Source organism: Palaemon carinicauda, chromosome 5 (assembly GCF_036898095.1).
Source record: "Palaemon carinicauda isolate YSFRI2023 chromosome 5, ASM3689809v2, whole genome shotgun sequence".
Lineage (NCBI taxonomy): Eukaryota > Metazoa > Arthropoda > Malacostraca > Decapoda > Palaemonidae > Palaemon > Palaemon carinicauda.
The window spans coordinates 111,414,530-111,437,450 of NC_090729.1; the positions used below are offsets into that span (position 1 = coordinate 111,414,530).

General features: G+C 43.6%; 1 protein-coding gene across 1 annotated transcript in view; it reads left to right on the forward strand.

The window, feature by feature from the left end:
- Positions 1-22,921, forward strand: part of LOC137641398 (uncharacterized) — a 58,398-nt gene that overhangs the window by 9,760 nt on the left and 25,717 nt on the right. Inside the window, exons 3-5 of the mRNA XM_068373920.1 lie at positions 7,369-7,476; positions 7,669-7,845; positions 19,831-19,929. Coding sequence (XP_068230021.1) covers positions 7,369-7,476; positions 7,669-7,845; positions 19,831-19,929 — 384 coding nt within the window. The remainder of the gene's footprint in view (positions 1-7,368; positions 7,477-7,668; positions 7,846-19,830; positions 19,930-22,921) is intronic.

The window sequence follows — 22,921 nt, forward strand, 5'->3', positions numbered from 1 at the left end:
TGTGCTTACATTATACGACTGATTTCGCAATTATAACATTTTTTTTTTTTTTTTTTTTTTACTCTCTCGTCCCTAGTCTCTGTACGGGGAGAAAGGATAAAATGTTTTTAGTTTTTATTCTCGTCCCAGGCACTGTACGGTGAGAGATTGAAAACGTAGTTTTGAATGAACTAGTGTTTAGTCTCCTTCCCACCCACTGATCTTTTTATCTTAATATATGTTTACTGTTTTTTGCTTGTATTAATGTGCTTACATTATACGACTGATTTCGCAATTATAACATTTTGATGAGGGTAGAATTGCGTGCTTCAGGTAGAAATCAGTTTTATTCATACCTAATGTGAATTGTTGTAAAATTCGATTTCAGTGAAGTAAGTGCAAAACAGAAAATCGTAGTGATAAAGTGATAATTGCGCAAAGTGTTATCAGTGTTACGACCGAGGGTTCGTCTGTTCGTGCCTGTCGTTCGCCTAGTCCGAGACCTCTTGCAAGCTCCCAAGCCCAGGGGAGAAGTAATGTCGTACGACTTATGGGTTCGAGAGGACTTGATCAGCGAACAGACGTTCCCTCTATGGTTTCAGGCGTGTCTCATCAACACCGCCCCTACCATAAGACGAGCGAGACTATTTTCTCCTCGTCATCCGAAGGCTTTTCGCATAAGAAACCGTGGAACAAGGTTTCGAGGCCCTTTAAGCGAAAGTCAGTCCTTTCAGGACAGGTCCAGCGTCCTGGTTGTAACCATTAGGACAACTCTGACCCTATGCAGTCATCGGAAGACTGCTCGCCGCCTAAACAAAAGCGTAACACAGGCTCCGAGAGTCTTTTTGTAGGCAAGGTTTTGCAGTCACAGACGTTACCCTCGTCTCTTACCGCAACCATTCCCGTTGATCCTAAATGGGTTGTACGGCAAGACATGCAGAATAAGCTTGCCTCTCTTATGGAGGACTATTCTGTTGAGCAGGTTCACGATGATCCTCGCCGCTTAGCTGATCGAGATCTTGGCCGTCAGCCGCCCAAACGAGCCTTTGCTCGTCCTGTTGACATTGACGTTACAAAGTCACGTCAATCGTGTTTTGTAGAGCCTCACTCGATGCAGTCCCGTGTTGACTCTCAGCCGCTTGTGGACGTTCAGCCGCTGCCGCTTGCTCTTGTTGACGTTCAGGACGTTCACCAACCAGCATAGTTGACTTGTTTTGACGTTGAGCGTCAAGCACCGCAGTCAAGAGTTGTTTTGACTGCTCAGTCTAAGCAGTCAAGGCAGTCTCGAGTTGACGTCGAACGTCCTTCCGCACCTGTTGTTGTTACTGGTCAGTCCTTTAAGCAGTTACATGACATAGCGTCCTTGACTGCTACTGTTGTTCCTTTGCGTGTGGACTCTGCTTGTCAAGCATTGCCACCATGGCAGGTCTCTCCCTTGCTTGAGACTCGGCTATTGTTGGACAAGGTTCCTTCAGATGAGGAAGTTGCTGATCCCCCTCCTACTGATATTCCCTTGAGGACTCTGTCAGACGGAGAGGAGCCTATAGTTGCTCAGCCCTCTATGGACTTTAAATAAATCATGCTGATTTTTAAGGATCTTTGTCCGTGCTGATTTTTAAGGATCTTTGTCCGGATCTTTTTGTAACTGCTGCTCCTCGTTCGCCTAAACGTCAGAGTTTACACTAGGCCTAGCTAGTTCGAAGCCGTTGTTTTATAAGCTAGTGCTCTCTCGCTCTTCTAAGAGAGCTTTACGTTTGCTAGGCGACTGGTTAATCACCAGGAGGAGTTTGGGGGAGACAGCCTTTGCTTTCCCTACTTTTAAGCTGGCTTATAGAGCGAGAGTCTGATATGACACGGGAGAAGTTCTCGGCTTGGGAGTTCCTGCCTCTGCCCAGATAGACTTCTCAAACCTCATAGACTCTCCCTGGCGCCTGGCCATGAGACGCTCTAAGATTTTATGGTCGACTTTAGAGCTAGACCATCTCCTGTTAGGAGTTTTTTTCGAGCGTTTGAAGTTTTGCTGTACAATTATGTCATGCATAAACAAGGCTTTCAGGGATGGCTCCAATGATCTGACAGCCACGTTCTCTGCAGGAACAAGTCCCTCAGGGATGGCTCCAATGATCTGGCAGCCATGTTCACTGCAGGAGTACGTAAGAGGCAAGTGCGCTCAATGTGTTCATTGTCAAGACAAACTTCACGATGAAGTCTACCAGGCTGTCTTGACAGCATTAATGGAAGGCGACTGGATGGTCTCTCTCGACCTTCAGGAAGCATACTTCCACATTCCTATACACCCGGATTCCCAACCGTTTCTGAGGTTTGTTTACAGGAATGTGGGGTACCAGTTTCGAGCCCTGTGCTTTGGCCTCAGTCCTGCTCCTCTCGTGTTTACGAGGCTCATGAGGAATGTGTTAAAATCCCTCCATCTATCGGGGATCCGAGCCTCCCTGTACTTGGACGACTGGCTTCTCAGAGCATCGTCCAGTCTTCGCTGTCTGCAGGATCTACATTGGACGTTGAGTCTGGCCAGGGAGTTGGGACTTTTGGTCAACCTAAAAGTCCCAACTGATCCCATCCCAGATTATTCTATATTTGGGGATGGAGATTCGCAGTCCAGTTTTTTTCGGGCTTTTCCGTCTGCCACCCGAATAGAACAAGCCCTGCTCGAAGTCCAACTAATGCTGAAAAGAGAACGTTTGTTCAGTCAGGAGTTGGAACAGTCTCGTAGGGACTCTCTCATCCCTGGAGCAGTTTGTCTCACTAGGGAGACTACACCTTCTGCCTCTCCGGTTCCATCTAGCCTCTCACTGGAACTAGGACAAGACGTTAGAGACGGTATCATTCCCAGTCTCCGAACCAGTAAAGGCATGCCTGAAATGGTGGGACAGCAATATCAGTCTGAGAGAGGGACTATCCCTAGCAGTCAAGAACCCAAACCACGTGTTGTTCTCAGACGCGTCGGATTTGGGTTGGGGTGCGACCCTGGACGGTCGGGAATGCTCGGGTCTGTGGACTTCAAGTCAGAAGAGCATGCACATCAACGGCAAGGAGCTATTAGCAGTCCACTTGGCCTTGATGATATTCGAAAGCTTCTTCGAAACTAAGTGGTAGAGGTCAACTCAGACAACACCACAGCTTTAGCGTACATCTCCAAGCAAGGAGGCACACACTCCTTCACGCTGCTCGAGATCGCAAGGGACCTTCTCTTATGGTCAAGAAATCGAGGCATCTCCCTGTTGACGAGATTCATCCAGGGGGACTTGAACGTCTTGGCAGACTGTCTCAGTCGGAGGGGTCAGGTGATACCCACGGAATGGACCCTCCACAAGGACGTGGGCAAGAGTCTTTGGGCTACTTGGGGTCAACCCACCATAGACCTCTTTGCCTCCTCGTTGACCAAAAGGTTACCAATCTATTGCTCTCCAGTCCTAGATACAGAAGCAATCCACATAGACTCATTTCTACTGGATTGGTCTCTTCTGGACTTATATGCATTCCCACCATTCAAGATAGTCAACAAGGTACTGCAGAAGTTCGCCTCTCACGAAGGGACAAGGTTGACGTTAGTTGCTACCCTCTGGCCCGCGAGAGAGTGGTTCACCGAGGTACTTCAATGGCTGGTAGACTTTCCAAGAAGTCTTCCTCTAAGGGTAGATCTGTTACGTCAGCCCCACGTAAAGAATGTCCATCAAAGCCTCCCCGCTCTTCGTCTGACTTCCTTCAGAATATCGAAAGACACTCAAGAGCTCGAGGCTTTTCGAAGGAGGCAGCCAGTGCGATTGCAAGAGCGAGGAGAGCTTCTACCATTAGAGTATACCAGTCGAAGTGGGAAGTCTTTCGAGACTGGTGCAAGTCAGCATCTGTGTCCTCGTCCAGTACCTTTGTAGCCCAAATCGCAGATTTTCTTTTACATCTGAGAAAGGTTCGCTCCCTTTCAGCTCCCACGATTAAGGGCTACAGGAGCATGTTGGCTTCGGTCTTTCGACATAGAGGCTTAGATCTTTCCAACAATAAAGATCTCCAAGATCTCCTTAAGTCTTTCGAGACCTCTAAGGAACGTCGTTTGGCAACTCCTGGATGGAACTTAGACGTGGTCCTAAGGTTCCTCATGTCAGACAGGTTTGAGCCATTACATTCAGCCTCCCTGAAGGATCTCACCCTCAAGACACTTTTCCTAGTGTGCTTGGCTTCGGCTAAAAGGGTCAGTGAACTTCATGCCTTCAGTAAGAACATCGGCTTTTCTACAGAAAAAGCCACTTGTTCACTTCAACTTGGTTTCCTGGACAAAAATGAACTGCCTTCTCGTCCTTGGCCTAAATCTTTTGATATTCCTTGCTTATCAGAGATCGTAGGCAACGAACTGGAAAGAGTATTATGTCCTGTTAGAGCTCTTAAGTTCTATTTAGCTCGTACTAAGTCATTACGAGGTAAATCTGAGGCATTATGGTGCTCAGTTAAGAAACCATCATTGCCTATGTCAAAGAATGCTTTGTCATATTTTATCAGATTTTTAATACGAGAAGCTCATTCTCACTTGAATGAGAAAGACCGATGTTTGCTTAAGGTTAAGACGCACGAAGTTAGAGTTATAGCAACCTCCGTGGCCTTCAAGCAAAATAAATCTCTGCAAAGTATTATGGACGCGACTTTTTGGAGAAGCAAGTCAATGTTCGCGTCATTTTACTTAAAAGATGTCGAGACTCTTTACGAGGACTGCTACACACTGGGTCCATTCATTGCAGCGAGTGCAGTAGTGGGTGAGGGTTCTACCACTACATTACCCTAATTCCAATATCCTTTTTAATCTGTCTCTTGAAATGTTTTTAATATTGTTTTTTGGGTTGTACGGAAGGCTAAGAAGCCTTTCGCATCCTGGTTGATTTGGCGGGTGGTCAAAGTCATTTCTTGAGAGCGTCCAGATTAGGGGTTTGATGAGGTCCTGTTGTATGGGTTGCAGCCCTTAATACTTTAGCTCCTGGGAGTCTTTCAGCATCCTAAGAGGATCGCTGGGCTTCGTGAGGAAGACAGACTAATAAGGCAGAGTAATCGTCTAAGTCGACTTCCTTACCAGGTACCTTTATATATTTGGGTTTTGTTATGATATACAGTGAACCCTCGTTTATCGCGGTAGATAGGTTCCAGACCCGGCCGCGATAGGTGAAAATCCGCGAAGTAGTGACACCATATTTACCTATTTATTTAACATGTATATTCAGACTTTTAAAACCTTCCCTTGTACGTAGTACTGTTAACAAACTACCCTTTAATGTACAGAACACTTAATGCATGTACTAACGTACCCTAAACTAAAACAGGCACAAATATTAAGGGCGACTTTATATCATGCGTTTCCTAAACACGCCAAAAAGCACGATAAAAAATGGCAACCAATGTTTTGTTTACGTTTATCTCTGATTATAATGAAGAAACAAACGCATTTACACATCTGTGTATAGGTTAGTTTCTGCATCGATTATATTGATTATTCAGTACAGTATGTTGATTTGGTTATTACTAATGTTTTACTTAATTTTTCTTAGGACTTCCAAATGAAATGTTTTTCTTTATGACGCCGCCTGAAACGACGGCGTCATAAAGTACGCTCAGTAAACAAACTAAGGAATTTAACGTGCATGATGAAAGTGATAAATAATGATATTACAGTAAAAGCTTTAATAAAATATGTTATTACAAATATTATTTACCGTATCTATATAAAATCATACATACGTAGCAAAGCAGGAAAACAATCTACGAGAGAGAGAGAGAGAGAGAGAGAGAGAGAGAGAGAGAGAGAGAGAGAGAGAGAGAGAGAGTTGTTTTACATACGTAAATGTAAATTTAGAAAAAAAAATAGCCTCATTTCATATAAAATAGATTACAAATATTTTACTTTATCATATTACAGTAGTCTGTATAATACTGTAAAGTTCAGTACAGTTGGTTGTTGTTAAAGTCGTGGCGATGAAATTCTCACGAAACAAAAACACGCCATTTGAGTACAACAGCTGATTCTCTCTCTCTCTCTCTCTCTCTCTCTCTCTCTCTCTCTCTCTCTCTCTCTCTCTCTCTCTCTCTCTCTCTTCGTGTTATACAATACTTACATTTAGATGAAGAAACTAAAATTAGTTTTCTTAGTGTCAATTAAATACGAAATGAAATAATTAGGCCGAGTCTACATCCATTTCAATCATAGCTAAAAATACGGCATCCGATTTCATCAGCAAACCACTATTTTTTGGGAAATATCATTTTATTCTAGAAAATTGCCACTCTTTAAATAGTTAATTGCACATTAAGAAAGCGTGTACTTTTGTTTTTAAATTTCGGGTTTGTTTTAAAAATCGAGTATTGTTGACTTCTTTTTTTTTTTTACTTTTGGCTGTGATTAGATCAGCTGTCATCTAGCTGCCGCTCTTGAGTGTGTACGAATACACTAACAAAGTATCATTTATACCATTTCTTAACTTATTCAAACCGTCTACAGTATACAGTTGATATTACATAAGCACCAATGTGTTATAACCTATCAAATTTTTTTGTTTATTACATTTAAACCCCCCTCTCTCTCTCTCTCTCTCTCTCTCTCTCTCTCTCTCTCTCTCTCTCTCTCTCTCTCTCTCTCTCTCTCTCTCTCTCTCTCTCTCTCTCTCTCTCTCTGTGGGCTACTTTTCACTACCTCCCATTCCTTTCCTCTCTCTATCTCTCTAACAAATGATATCTTTGTTGCTCCTCAAAGTTTCATTTATATTGAAAATCAATCACGATTCAATTTTCCTTACTTTCTCCAATCTCGCACCATCGGTCACATCGCGGTATTTTCGATATTTCTGGAAAATCCGCGATATATGTATATACATGGGTTATGAAAAAAATCCGCGAAGTGGTGAATCCGCGATGGTCGAACCGCGAAGTAGCGAGGGTTCACTGTAACTGTCAAAAACTCTAAGCATATACGCTGTAAACTTAATTAACTCTGGTCTCTACCCACCACCATGGGTGTGAATCAGCTATTATATATTCACCGGCTAAGTTAAATATTTAAAAATGATATTTTAATTATAAAATAAATTTTTGAATATACTTACCCGGTGAATATATAAATTAAAGGCCCCCCCCCTTCCTCCCCGATAGAGACCCAGCGGGATGAGAAAAATTGGGTCTGTTTACATGTATATGCGGTATCTGGCCGATAGTTGGCGCTAATGGGCACACCCGCAACCTTCATAGCGATCGCTCGCGAGTTTTTGTGTGTTTTTCTGTTGAGCCGCCGAAGGCTCAGCCATTATATATTCACCGGGTAAGTATATTCAAAAATTTATTTTATAATTAAAATATAATTTTTGTGTATTATTTTGAAAATTGACATTTTATTTCTATTTCCAGGAGAGTGGAATTACGCCAAAGACAAGAAATCGATCTCAGATTACAAAGAAAGTCAACTGCCCAGCAGAAATTTACGTTGCCCATATTATGAAATTTCCACAACATAAGGTATGAATATCCTATAAACATTGTTTTATTTTATTTTTTTTTGTGTGTGTGTTCTAGTATATTGTATAAATAACAGTGTTATGTGTATGTATTCTAAATCTTACTTTTCAATTTATGATTACACTATTTGCTGATATAAATTTGGAGTTTCTTGCCTTTGCTTGTTTGAATTAAAGTTATTTTTTTTTACAGGTTCCTAGTGCCTTATTGGCAATCAATTCAGTACCTACAGATCACATGAGAAAACTTACGAAAAAGAGTATAATATCAGCATTTAATAGAGGTCCTAAGAAATTCACAAGAGAATCCTGGTATTATGTGAGACTTCCAGATCCATCATCTCATGAGGGACATCCTGTGCTAGGGCTGGTAAGTTATATTTTATTTATGATCTTGTTGATATTAAGCCTCATGATAGTATCATTAAAAAAAAATTGATTTTGGCCTTTTCTAGAGTAAACAGAGTAATGAAAAACTTGAACTTCCTCATTCCTGTTTTCCTGAGGCTAAACTAACTAGTTTAGCTTTTCGATCTCGTGAGATTAAAGCTCTGTTGATGGACCTTGATGCTTATGGAGGTGTAGACCCAAATGGTATTTTTCCTTTGTTTTTTATAAAGACAGCAGATTTCTTAGCTCCTAAGTTATCTGTTATTTTGCGCAAGTTAGCAAGAAGAGGAGTTTTTAGCACTAGTTGGAGAATTGGTAATGTTACTCCTCTATGTAAATGTGTTTGTGGTAGCTCAAGTCCCACTGATTACCGCCCAATTTCCATAACTCCCATATTATCTAAAGTTTTTGAACGTCTTCTGGCAAAACGTCTTAATAGGTTTGCTGAAGGTAATCATCTACTCCCTAGTTTGCAATTTGGTTTTCGTAAAGGCCTTGGAGCATGTGATGCCCTTCTTACAATCTCCAATGCTGTACAGAAATCCCTTGATTGTGGTCGGGAAGTTCGTATGATTGGCCTTGATTTTAGTGCTGCCTTTGACCGTGTTAATCATGAGGCCCTTGTTTTCAAACTGAAACAGTTGGGAGTGGGTGGGTTGTTTCTTAGCATTATTATTGATTTTTTAAGTAATAGATCTCAAAGAGTTGTTGTTGATGGGCACCATAGTGATTATAGGAATGTGATATCCGGTGTTCCACAGGGTAGTGTTCTTGGCCCATTACTTTTCATACTATATACACATGACATGTGGTTTGGCCTAGAAAACAAGCTTGTTGCATATGCAGATGATGCTACTCTCTTTGCATCAATTCCATCCCCTGAATGTAGATCTAGGGTTGGTGAATCCCTTAATAGAGATTTAGCTAGAATTAGTGCATGGTGCAAATTATGGGGTATGAAGTTGAATCCTAACAAAACTCAAAGTATGTTTGTAAGTAGGTCAAGGACGGTGGCTCCTCAACATCCGGATCTCAGTATTGATAATGTTTCTTTAAATATGTATGACTCTTTCAAAATTTTAGGTGTGATTCTCGACAGTAAATTTACTTTTGAGAAACATATAAGGTCTCTGTCTTCTTCAATTGCACAAAAAATAGGCTTATTGAGAAAGTCTTTCAAGATTTTCGGTGATCAATCTATTCTGAAGAAGTGTTTTAATTCTTTCATTCTACCTTGTTTTGAGTATTGTTCTCCTGTTTGGTCTTCAGCTGCTGATTCTCATCTTAATTTGTTGGACAGAAACTTACGGTCTATTAAATTTCTTATTCCTGATCTAGATATTAATCTCTGGCACCGTCGTTCAATTAGTTCATTATGCATGTTGCATAAGATTTTTCATAACTCTGACCATCCTTTACATTCAGATCTCCCTGGACAATTCTATCCTGTTCGTAATACTAGGCAGGCAGTTAATTCTAATAGCCAGGCCTTCTCCATCACGAGACTCAATACTACGCAGTACTCTAGAAGTTTTATTCCAGCTGTTACCAAGTTGTGGAATGATCTTCCTAATCGGGTGGTTGAATCAGTAGAACTTCAAAAGTTCAAAGTTGGAGCAAATGCTTTTTTGTTGACCAGGCAGACATGAGTCTTTTTATAGTTTATTTATGACATATTTGTTTTTGATGCTGTTAATAGTTTATAAATGACATGTCTGTTTTGACGTTGTTACTGTTTTTAGAATTATTTATTGTTAATTTGTTCTCTTCATTTATTTATTTCCTTATTTCCTTTCCTCACTGGGCTATTTTTCCCTGTTGGAGCCCCTGGGCTTATAGCATCTTGCTTTTCCAACTAGGGTTGTAGCTTGGATAGTAATAATAATAATAATAATAATATACAAAAAAAGGGAGAAGGATGTTTAATTAATAACTACCTGGGGTTTAAAGTACTCATGCTTAGATAACATGAATAACTCCTTATTGTACAGTAATCATTTTATTAAGTTTTTAATATACAGCTTAGGGATATAGTAATGCTTATATACTGTGTGTGTAGCTTGATTTTTGCAAAATAATTTTGCATTTTTGTTTATTTTCATAATAGATAAGTTAATTTTGATATCCATGAGAGAGAGAGAGAGAGAGAGAGAGAGAGAGAGAGAGAGAGAGAGAGAGAATAGATGTGTGTGTGCAAAGTGAATGTTGCAATTTTGTTTGTATTCCTCACCATTTGTATAATAGATAAGTTTTGAGAACTTTGTTATCCATGATTGATGATTATTGTATATTTAACCCTGGATAGGTACGCTACTCGGACACCCCTTTAAGGGTATCCTCGGTCGCGCGCGACCCCGACTCCAAAAAAAATTCAGGAAAAATTTAGTTATGCATCAATCTGTATTGTTTGACTTGCTAAAAATACTTCAAAGAATGCTAAAAACTACTGAAAATATAAATGATACCCATCTACAAAATAACTATTTATTGGAAATATATTAAAAATTTAAGTATACAAAAAAAAAAGACTACGTAAATATTCACAAAAAATAGAAATATACATATACACATAAAACCCTTTAGGGACACCTTCTTAGATGGCAAAGCAACAGCGTGTAATTGCTGGAAATGAGTTGGACCCATAGAAGTCAAGATCTGAAATGAGAAAAAAAGGGTAACTTTTTTTGGCCAAAAAAATTTGTCCAAATTTCTTTAATTTTTTTGGGTACCCAAATGAAATAGGAAGAGGCTAATTTTTTTATAGAATAAACTCATATTATCCTAGAACAGAAATACATAATAAAATGTGCACTAAGATGTAATTTACTGTTATATCAGGGGCGAAATCTGAAGGTCATTTTTTGACGGCCTAGTTTCACAATGTAAATTTCTTATGAAAATCATTGTATCTTCTATAAAATATGATTTGTTCCAACACCAATACTTACCTCGAACTACTTTCTTAGGAGTTACTGGTAATCTCCTCTCTACCGACCAGAGTTTTGCGTAGATTACCCCCCACCCCGCTTTCTAAGGAGGCCTACCCCCGGCATTAAAGAATGTGCCCCGAGGGTAGGATTATCGTAGGTCGCTGCCCGGCTGGGTCAACTCATCAGTAAGTTCTCTGGTCGCGACGTGTGAACACCTCGCTCTCGTTCTCTATCGATCCTTTGTGTGCGTTCTAGTGCCCCACGTGTTCCCCGCGTGGTAACTTGCGTTTTTCCAGTGTACTTTTCCCGGGTGTTCCTGTGCGTTCACCTTCCACCCGTATGCTTACCCAGTGTTTTCATTCATTCCCTTCGTGCTTGTGTCGTGCGTTGTGTGCATTATGGAGCAAATCCGCCGTTGTCCGGGACCTAGAGCCGGTAAATCGTGTGGAGCGTTCCTCTCCAAGCCTGAAGTGGATCCTCACTCCCTTTGCTCCTCCTGTAGGGGAAGGGTTTGTTCGTCAGCAGACACGTGCCCCGAGTGTGTAGACTGGAGCGATATCCAGTGGGTACGGTATGGTACCAAAAAGAGGAAATCTGCGAAACGTTCCCCCAGGAAAGCTAGTGTTTCTTTGCCGCTACCATCACCCAGTGAGCGGTCCGACGGGGCCTCTGTTTCGCCGTCCCCTACACAGAGTAGGGGACGAGGTAAGTCTGGTGTAGAAAATGAACAAGGCGTCCTTTCCCAGGAGCCCAGTGTAAGTGCAGTGCCGATTGCGGGCCCTTCTACGGCTAGTGAAGGACCCAGTAGTGCGTCCGGAGAGTCGGCCCTTGTGCTCGGGGGGCATGCTTCCTCCGATGACCCCTTGTGGGGCAGTAACGCGGTGTCGATATCTCCGCCGCCCTCGTGGGCCTGTGCTTCTGGATCGTCGTTAGGCGGAGATAACCAAAAGAAAGTTCGACCTTCGGGTAACGATGCCTTCGGTTGGAGGCTCCCGAAGACGCCGGGTAGGTCACCCCTAAGGATGGATGTGGCCCTGGACCCCTGGCTCCCTGGCATGGAACGTTTTGAGTCGTTCCCGGCCCCCCTCACGGAAGTCCCAGAAGACTTCCTCCAGCCCTCGACCTCTGGCGTTCAACGCCCGAAGAAGTCCCCCGCAGTCCCCGCTACCAGCCGACATCCGGTAAACACAGTGTCGTCGGGTTCATCGGACGTTTATTCCTCCTCAGAGGAAGAAGTCAGGGTAAAACGCCGTCGTCGGAGGGAACGGTCCTGGAGCGAACGTTCCCGTTCGTGGTCACGTTCCCGGTATAGCAGCAAGCGCTCCCGCTCCCCAGGGCGTAAGTACAGGAGGAGTAGATCTCCTGATGGCGCCTGGATCTACGTATCTGGAGACTCAAAGGTGCTTTGTTCCCCGGACCGCCGGTCCAGAGAGCGGTCGCCAAGGTTGCCGTCCTCTAAGCACAACCTTGACCCGCGCGACCTAGCTCGCAGGAAGGATCTCGCTAGAAGGCATAAGTCCTCGAAGCCTCCGGTTCACCCCGCCCAGCGGGGGGAAACGCGCTTCTCGTCAGGTGGCCTGGCCGAACCAGCCCAGCTGGTGCGGCCTTCGGGTCGGAAGGAACGGTTCCTGCTGTCGGGTCAGCCCACGGGAACCGCGTCCTCGGCACCCAGAGCCCTAGGGCGAACGAGAGTCCCTGCTGAACCAGCGATGCCTGCGTTAACCCAGGCCCCTGGTGCGGACATACCCGCGGATGAGATCCAGTACCTCGGCAGGACGACGCCCCTGGCACCAAGAGCTAGACATCCAGTTGGCGTGGCCGGTAACCCAGCTCCCCGGCCCCAAGCCGAGACCTCGGCTGACGGAGGGGAGGGTTCCCCGACGGAGGATTCCGCCTATAGGAGAGTGGTTGGCCTTATCAGAAGGCACCACAAAATAGAGGAACCTACAGCTACGGACGAAGATTACTGGAGGTCGAGCCTATTGAGGATCATGCAGACTCCCTCCCAACCTAAGACGTCCCTAGCACTTCCTCTAGCCCGAGATCTAGTCCTAGGGCAGGAGTATGTCGACAAGGTAGTGGCCAGCAATGCCGAGGCCCCCAAAACCCAGAGTTCCTCGAAATTGCTCCAGGGCCTCAGAACCCAAGGCAAGGTCTATGTGCCAGCGGGACGACGCCCAGGTCCCTGTAAGGTGGAGTCAGCCGTCGACATCCTGAGTCAGGGCGTCTCAGATGATAGAGCGTCTTCGGCCCCGGTCTGTTTCTCGCCAGCAGAAGCCTCCATGATGGAGGAAATGTCGAGGGACTTGGTGAACGTCTCCTCTTGGCTGGACTGGTGGGCTTCCACTTTGGTAGGTGTACAAGCCTCCTTCGACCCCGCGGACCCTGACCAGCAAGGCCTCCTGAGAGACCTCATTACCTCTGTGGGTAAAACCCTTAAGTTTTTGACATACCAGTCGCTCGCACTGACGGCTAACTAGGTACTCTGGAAGAGAGACACTGTACTGGCGAAGGTGTCTCGGAAGGTGCCAGACAGGGAGGCGCGGGCCATTCGGAGCTTACCCTTGTGGGGAGAGTCTTTGTTTCCCCTGAAGGAACTAGAGGCCATCATGGAGAAGGTCTCGAAGAAGAAGGAGGCTAACATCCCCAGACCTACAGCCTCTAGGAGACTGCCCTACAAGAGGTCCGTCTCGGATAGTGCCGCGACGCCCCAAGCCTCTACCAGCACTACGAGGAGAGAGGCCCCTTCTTCTTCCTGGGCCGCAACGCCTCAGCCCCCCCGCAGGGGAGCTCCAGCGCCCTCAAGCTCCTTCAGGTCGGGTTACTCCACCTCTAGGAGAGGCAGATCAGGCCGCTCCTCCAGAAGAAGATAGAGTGGGAGGCCCCCTATCCCCGCCCAAGCCTCGGGTTGGGGGATGCCTCAGACGTCATTGGCAAGCATGGAAGGCTCAAGGAGCAGAGCCTTGGACTGTGTCCGTACTCAAGGAGGGCTACAGACTTCCGTTCTTAACAGAACCACCCCCTCTTATTCCGGCCAGCCGGACGGAATGGCCAGCTCCCAAAGACCCGTTAAAGAGGACCGCCCTTCAAGAGGAGGTATCCTTCATGTTAGAGAAGGGCGCCATGGAAGAAGTTCTTCTCCCAGGGCCAGGTTTCTACAGTCGCCTGTTCCTGGTAGAGAAAGCGACCGGGGGGTGGAGACCGGTTATAGATCTGTCAGCTCTCAACAAGTTCGTCAAGAAGACGGACTTCAAAATGGACACTCCGAAGTCAGTCCTGCTGTCCTTGAGGGAGAAAGATTATATGATGACCATAGACCTCAAGGACGCTTACTTCCAAATTCCGGTCCACCCCTCGAGTCGAAAGTTCCTCCGGGTGAAATGGGGTTCCCAGATCCTGCAATTGAGGACCCTTTGCTTCGGTCTGTCAACAGCGCCCCAGGTGTTCATGAGAGTCTTCACGACTGTCTCAGTGTGGGCTCACGAACGAGGCATTCGCCTCATCAGATACCTGGACGACTGGTTGCTTCTTTCCGCCTCAAAGGTCCTCTTGGAGGAACAAGGGAGAAGTCTCCTCCAGTTTTGCAAGGATCTGGGCATCGTAATCAACCCGAAGAAGTCAAATCTATCCCCATCCACCAGAATGAACTACTTGGGAATGACATTAGATACCATTCAGGGAAAAGCATTCCCTTCGGAGGACAGGATAAGAAACCTCAGGCACATCATTCAGCCGTTCCTGTCAGAGCGCCCCAGGAGAGCGAAAGACTGGCAGAGGCTGATAGGTCACCTGGTCTCATTGGAGAAACTAGTTCCCCAAGGGAGGGTAAGGCTCAGATCCATACAATGGAACCTGAAGAACCTCTGGTGCCAGCTGGACTCGCAACAGGTACTAATCCCAGTCCTACCAAACACGAGACTCTCCCTGGAATGGTGGCATTGCCGGTCGAACTCACTCAAGGGGATGCCCTTCGGGACCGGCCCACCCGAGTTACTACTGTTCACAGACGCCTCCAACCAGGGATGGGGAGCCCATCTCCTCGACGAAACGTCACAAGGGACCTGGTTGGAAGGGGAGAGGCAACTCCACATCAATGTCCTGGAGTTGAAAGCAGTCCAGAAGGCGTGCCTACATTTCGCAAGTGTGCTAAAGGGAAACACCGTGGCGTTGATGTGCGACAACGCCACGGTAGTGGCATATATAAAGAAACAGGGAGGCTTGAAATCGAAGGAGTTGTGCGATCTCACCATAGAGATTCTAGATTGGGCAGAAGAAAATCAAGTGGTGATGTTAGCAAGGTTCATTCCCGGGAAGAAAAACGTTTTGGCCGACGGCCTCAGCAGAATGGGCCAGATAGTAGGGACAGAATGGTCCAGATAGTAGGGACAGAATGGTCCCTTCTCCCAGAAGTAGCCAAGCTCATCATCCAACGCTGGGGTTCCCCGGTGATGGACCTCTTTGCAACAAAACTCACCGGCCAACTCCCAGTCTATTGCTCCCCTGTACCAGACCCGAAAGCAGCCTTAGAAGACGCCTTTCAGCACAAGTGGGACAATCTGGATGTGTACGCTTTTCCCCCTTTCACGTTGATAAGACAAGTGCTCAACAGAGTAAGGACAGCCCAAAACCTAAAGATGACTTTGGTAGCGCCCTGGTGGCCGGAGAGAGAGTGGTTCGCGGACCTAAAAGACCTATCGAGTCAACCGCCGTGGCCTCTGCCCACCAGGTCAGACCTTCTGCATCAGCCTCATTTTCTCAGGCTCCACAACAACCCACTCTCCCTACGTCTTCACGCCTGGAGACTATCGAGCGGCTCCTGAAGAAAGAAGGATATTCTTCCTCTATGGCTAAGAGAATGTCTCTATACCTGAGAAAGTCGTCAGCCGCGGTCTACCAGGCAAAATGGGCCTCCTTCACGAAGTGGTGCTCTGAGAGGCACGTTAGACCTCTTAAGGCCTCTGTCCCAGACATAGCAGATTTTCTGGTATTTCTTAGGCACAAGGTGGGAATGTCAATTCCAGCCATAAAAGGAGTTCGGGCCGCCTTAGGCTAAGTCTTCCTCCTGAAGGGCATCGACCTGGGGGCCTCGAGACACATAGCGATGCTTGTCAAGAGTTTCGAGCAGTCCTGCGCCCCACAGGCGAGTAGGGTGCCCCAGTGGGACTTAGCCAAGGTCCTGAAGATGCTGTGTCGTCCCCCCTTTGAACCCTTGAAGGATATCGTAGACAGAGATCTCGCCCTCAAGGCTGTCTTCTTGCTGGCCTTGGCGTCCGCTAAGAGAGTGGGAGAGATCCATGGTCTGTCATACGACGTTTCTCATTCAAAGGGGTGGGAAGAAGTATCCTTCATGTTCGTGCCTTCTTTTGTGGCCAAGACTCAGAACCCAGCAGTCTGGGATCCGAAGTTCGAGGGTTTCTCAATTCCTGCCATCCCTAAGACAGGTAATGCAGAAGATTTAAAATTATGCCCTGTACGAACAATTAGAAAATACCTGGAAAGAACAGCTCATCTCCGACCAGGCATCAAGAGCCTCTTCGTTTCCACAGGTATTAATAAGAAACAAGTTTCCAAGAACACCATTTCCTTCTGGTTAAGACAAGTTATTGCCAGAGCCTACAAGGAAGATGGCATAGCAGTGCCAGGCACCCCCTGGCCTCATGACATCAGGGGCCTGAGCACCTCCTTAGCCTTTGAGAAAAACATGGCAGTAGGGCAGATCCTGCGAGCAGGTACTTGGTCGAACCAGTCAACCTTTACTGCCCATTACCTCAAGGACTACTCGAGGAAGTCCTTAGACGGGTTCTCCATTGGAACAGTCATCTCCGCCCTCCAAGCGGTGTAACGGTAAAAGCCCCAGGCGCGATCAAGGCTAGCAACCGGTAGGCACAAGTGCGGTTTCCTACCTCCTACCCAATTGCTTCCTTGCCTCTTCGGGGAATACCGACTGATACCATAGGATAACACATTCTTCACGACTACGCTACTGGAAGGAACGTCAGAAGAAGTTTTTCAAAGGGTGAGTACTTAGACACTAACGTGAACTTTTGTGTAGTTACCCTCGCATCCGCTTTCTAGTAGGTCCCGTTATCCCGGGGCCTCCTGGCCTCCACGTCCTGGGTCAAGGGGTCAGAATAGCACTCCCGCCTCCTAAAGTGTAAGTCTCCTAAGAAAGTAGTTCGAGTTAAGTATTCGTGTTGGAACAAATAAAAAATTTTAAGTAATTTTTATTTTTCCTAACATACTTACCGAGAACTACTTTCGGGTAATGGCCCTCCCTTCCTTCCCCGAGTGCCTCTCTTCCCTTGCTAGCATTGTGCTAATTCAATAGAACTTACTGATGAGTTGACCCAGCCGGGCAGCGACCTACGATAATCCTACCCTCGGGGCACATTCTTTAATGCCGGGGGTAGGCCTCCTTAGAAAGCGGGGTGGGGGGGGTAATCTACGCAAAACTCTGGTCGGTAGAGAGGAGATTACCAGTAACTCCTAAGAAAGTAGTTCTCGGTAAGTATGTTAGGAAAAATAAAAATTACTTAAAATTTTTGATATTTATGCATTAAAATATACCAAAATATCACAAATTCTATACAGAACAAGAATATATAGAGTTTGAAGCTATAGACAAACAGGCTTCCTGCTCCTCAAACAAGTGGTGTGTGTCATGTGGTCAGTCTTAGGTGGGCAGCTATGACAGTGAGTCCTTTCAGGAAGCTTGATGTGACCAACACAAAATTGATACCATACTTACAGCAAGAGAAAATAGAATTAGTAACTAATAAAAGTAAAAGGATATCAAATAGCAAATCGGTAGCCAATCAAAGTAAAATGAAATTAAAATAAGAAACTGCTGACCAATAAAAGTAAAATAATATCAAATTATTATATATATACATAAACTATGATCTATATTAATAATAATAATAATAATAATAATAATAATAATAATAATAAAACACTAAATAAATCAATTTCAAGTACCTAATACGCATAAGAAAAATATTGACAAATACGAAGGAGAAATTATCAGAGAAATAAATATCAAACACATGAGGTTGCAAGCTCCATATTATCATCAACATCTCTTTTTAACTCCATTAGAAGTGTGTTGATGACATCCATGCCGAGGGAATACTGCCTGCTGGCCATTATTGAAGATAAATTCAAAATAAATAGAAAAAAATCAGAAATTTGCAAAAAAATAAAAAAAATTCCGAAATTAGCATTTGAGGGAAAATGGACCTCATGGCAATATATGGCATCTAAGCCAAAACCAATGTCATGCAAGTGGTAGACACACCATCCACTCACACTTTCCAACTATAAAGAACCAAACAAGTATCAACACTGTTCGACAATTTATAATTACAGTATGTAATAACTTTGCTGTTTGATCACTTACCCCTATAAAGGTATTTTAGGGTCGAAGTCGACCCCTGGGGGGGGGGTAAAAAAACAGGGAAGGAGGTAAGTTAGATGAAAATCAGTCCTAAAGCAGACAATGGCATGTAGACTAGTCACCCCTTGCAGGTCGATCAGTTCCATATTCGAGACAGCTGATGATTTATGGGGAAAAAACAGGTTTTGAACATGCTGTAGGGGTCGCGTACGACCCACCTTACCTGTCCAGGGTTAAAGGAAACCCAAATATGCTAGACTTGATTCATTTGAGGTTTCATAATCTGGTTGATCATGGTATGATAATAGATTTTTCATGAGGCACTGTAACTATTTTTCCCTGTTGGAGCCCTTGGGCTTATAGCATCTTGCTTTTCCAACTGGAGTTGTAGCTTAGCTAATAATAATAATAATAATAATAATAATAATAATAATAATAATAATAATAATAATAATAATAATAATAATAATAACAATAATAATAATAATAACACTAAGGAAACTAAAGAAGAGAGGAAGCATTGTGTTGATGAAAAGAAGACATGAAACAGGGCACCAATAGATAATTGCTTTAAAGAATGAAAATTAAAATGTTATCAACAAAAGAGATGAAGTGATAAAAATTGCAGAGGATTTCTATATAATGCTTTACGGTACTAATATAGAAAATAACTTTGCCAATATAAATAATGAAACAGATGAGCAGGTACCAAATATAACTGTAGGAGAAGTAAATAAGGCATTAAAAGTCATGAAAAGAGGCAAAGCAACAAGGGAAGATGGCATAACAATTGATTTAATAATAGATGGAGATTTCATGATATAATAGTAACTACTCACTGAACTTTACACAAAATGTTTGCTAGAATGCTCTATGCCTATAACTTGGAAAATTTTTAACATGTTTCACAAAATGGGAGTCACGTAAGACTTAAAAAATTACTGCCCAATAAGTTTACTCTTCTTGTTTTATAGAATATTTACAAAGATCATATTAGGCCGAATAGAACTTTAATCAATCAAAAGAGCAGGGAGGTTTTAGAAGCAGTATTCAACAATTGACTATATTCATGTTATAAACCAATTACTGGAAAAGCAACTGAATATGACATACCACTATGTAGGGCATTTATAGACTATGCAAAAGTTTTTAATTCTTTCAAAACTTCAAAAGTAATGAAAGCCTTTCAAAATGTTTTAGAGATATACAAAAGAAGGAGAAGAATGGTTAATAACTACCTGAGGTTCAAAGTATTCGTGCTTAGATAAGAAGCTTTTAGCTGCTTGACTTCTTGTTATTGCAGGATGAAACAATGTGTCTGAAAATATTCAAACTGTAAATAAGGACTCTATGATTGATAGATTTGTGGTAAGAGAAATAAGGAACCAAGAATGCTACAGTACAATGTGTTCACCTAGCTGAGTTAATCAATGGAAGCACATTTAGATAGCTGTATGTGACATAAGTTAGGGGAGAAGATCAAGGCGCCATAAGTTAACTTCACAACCTCCTGTAAAATAAACTTACATTAAGATCCATAAACAATCCAATAAGGAACTTTATGTAAATGTGTGTTATGATGATGATGATGATATGGTTGATTTCTCTGCTGCTACAGCTACACTGTTTTGATTTTCAGGTGAAGGAAGAAGCATGTGCTCAGGTTACAGAAAATGCAGTTTCAAACTCTGTCCCTGCTGAACCAGTTTCTGTGGTAAAGAAAAAGAAACGTCCTAAGGTAAACCAGACTGATAATCATACTGTTTGACAATAAGGACAATCAATATTGTCATCATCTTCATCATTAATATTTTGAGTTAGATATTAATTTTTCAAGGTTAGATATGAAATTGGTCCACCCCTGTCCATTGTCTTGTTTACTTTCTTCCTCAAATTCACATCTAGTTGTGCTCTTCATTAATGTTCTTTTTCCAATACTGTATTTTCCTTTAGAGCTCCTTCCTGCTACTTTTCTTATCAGCTGTTCCTTGTCCTATCCAAAATATTCCTAGTGTCTCAGTATTTGAGATTCAGGCACTAGTCACCATATCTTTCTCTAACGCTGTCTGCTTTAGTATGAGATTAACAGTGATATCTCACAGTTGTATAACTGATATCTCATAACAATGTTACTACTTGTTATATCTAGAATCCTCAATAGATATGGGTTTATTTTCTTGTATATTTGTGAATTTTTATTAAGGATTCAATGTTCTTACAGTACTACCTATTAGTTTAAGAATTCTATTTTACAATATTTCTTTTTTATACATTACTGTTTCATAAAGATGATTGCTCTTAAATATGTTTGTTCCTACGTGAACACAAACCCTCGTCATTCATATGGTTTCACAACATTGCTATTTTGATAAACTAAAATTAAGGAAATCATGTGGGTTTGACAACATTGTATGGTTTTCCTGCTCCCACATGCTCTGGGTAGGTGCGTTGGAGCCTGAGGCTCAATCCACACTTCACTCTTGATCGCTGTGACAATCATACTATTTAGAGGCAGTGTCTGGGAAGCCCTGCATAGCTATCAGTCAGCAAGACTACCAGTTTTGAATTTGACAGTAAGCAGTAAGGACTTGCTCTAGCTGCCTCTCAAAATTTTTGACTACTGTATTTAAATTATTTATTTTTCTCTTTCTAGAATAAATGGAAAAGTATAAAAACATGCAGCTATGTCTAGGTAAGCCCAGTGAAAAGTGTGGCAGGTTTATGTTCAAACCTGCTATTGACCTCTTATTAGCTTTGTGCAAGGTACATGACGGTTTCGCAGTCATCCCTATGTGGTGAGTGCAAGTCATGGGTTCTTCAGCAGTGAGTGCAGTTTGCTCCCCAAAAAAAGATGAAAGCTAATAAGGACACTTTCTAGCTCCTTTTCTTCCAGTGTTTCTTGACTTGCTGTCTTTCTCAGGTTCCCTCAACGGCTGGGTCCTCTGGAGGAATTTATGGGCGAGAGCAGACCTTGGCCTGACCTAAGGCCAATCTTAAAGGAAAGGAGAAATATCACCTTTTCTCATTAAGGTTATACTCCTCTGCCTTTTCCTTGATGGCTTCCTTTAGCTGCGCAGACTGACAATGACGGCAACCTGGAGGTAAGGAAGTTTTGGCCTTCCATGGGGAACGCTGGTGATCCTATGGCAGGAAAGCTGCTGAATTTGTTGGCCACCACCAGGATTTGAGGCTTTCCCTGCTGAGACTATCCCCTCTCCTGCAACATCTGTGGAGGCAATAGGGGGTGTGGCACCTGCTGGTGTGGCCTGATCTGCTGTTGAAGAAGCCCCTGTGGCCTCCTTTTGTGTAGGAATGTTGTCAATGGTCTCCAAGACCTTGACCTCATAGAAAGCTGGCTAGAAGAAGACTTGTGGGTGCTTCTTCTCTTTTACCTCCTAGTCAACCTTTTTTTCATCTGATTCTTCTGACACTGCTGCTTTTAAGAAGTCATTATTGATGAAGCAGTATGAGAGATCGAAAGGAGTTGCTTGAGACTCTTACTGATCGCTTCCTTCTTATGCTAGAGAGAGACCGTACCAGGGAGGGTGCCTCTTTGCATGGTACAGGAGAGTACATGCCTGTTACTGGTGATCGATCTTGTTCGTGACCAAGCACAAACACTCTGACAGGATGGAAGGTTTTAGCCCTCTCTTCTGCTTTCTCCTGGACACTCAAGGTACAATTCTGTTTTTCTCCCTATAATACTTTGGTACTGAAGGGAGAGACTTTGAAAACAAAAAGAAGAGAACGAGTGATAGGCCTCCTTTTTTTTTTACAAGCAATGAGATATTCCCTTGCATGAGCAAGATCAGAAATACAATCCTCTGTTTCCTTGTGATTGTTCTCATTGAGATTGGTAATACATACTCAAGCACTTTGTGATTGTTCTCCCTCTGACTCTTGGGTCACTAGAGATGCTTCCACTCATTTTTGAGGTAGGAAGTGTGATCATGTCATCAGTTCTTTCCTGTGGTGTCCTTCATGGCATACATGTTGTCTAACCAATGGGCCAACTGGAGAAGTTGGACTGGAGGTGATGTCGGTGTTGAGGAATGCCCTGGAACTGGAGACTGTATTTCTCTTTCTTCAAAATGACATGAAGGCAACTGGGAAAATGTGAAGGAACGCAAGCTGATTCCCTCATCCACCATGCAATTACCTTCAGGGATCCAGGCCATTCAAAGTTAGCTGCAGCGAGACCTTTGGTCAAGATTAGTTTTGATGAAAGCTCCAGTTGCCTCCAAAGCTCGATTGGGACCTCCAGTTGCTTCTTCCTTTAGAAAATTCTAGTTCTAGAGGGCCAGTAGGGATAAGTAGGTAGGAAGGTGACACTGAAGTTGGTAGTCCCCTCCTTTAGCTGTTGCAAGTAGGGGATGCCTGGCATGCCATTGGGCAATGTTGCAGCAACATAGAACTGAGCATTTGGTAATAGAAGTCCCTTGGGTCGGATACTGCCTACCTTTTAAAGATCTACGACCTCCCTTCACTTTCATACCTTTGACATTCCAGGGTTGGCCCTTAAAATTTCTGAAAGCTCTGGCTTTAGCAGAAGTTTTCCAGAAAGTACTTTGGCTTCATCCTTGAGGGAGAAGTGTACCAGTTGAATATGGGAGTATTCACCCTGGTCTCGCCTTTGGCCCACATGAACGGGATGTGTGTCAAGATGTAGTATATTGAAGACTATTAGGTCTTTGCCTCTTCCAAGGTGCTGTTGCTTCAGAATCCAGATT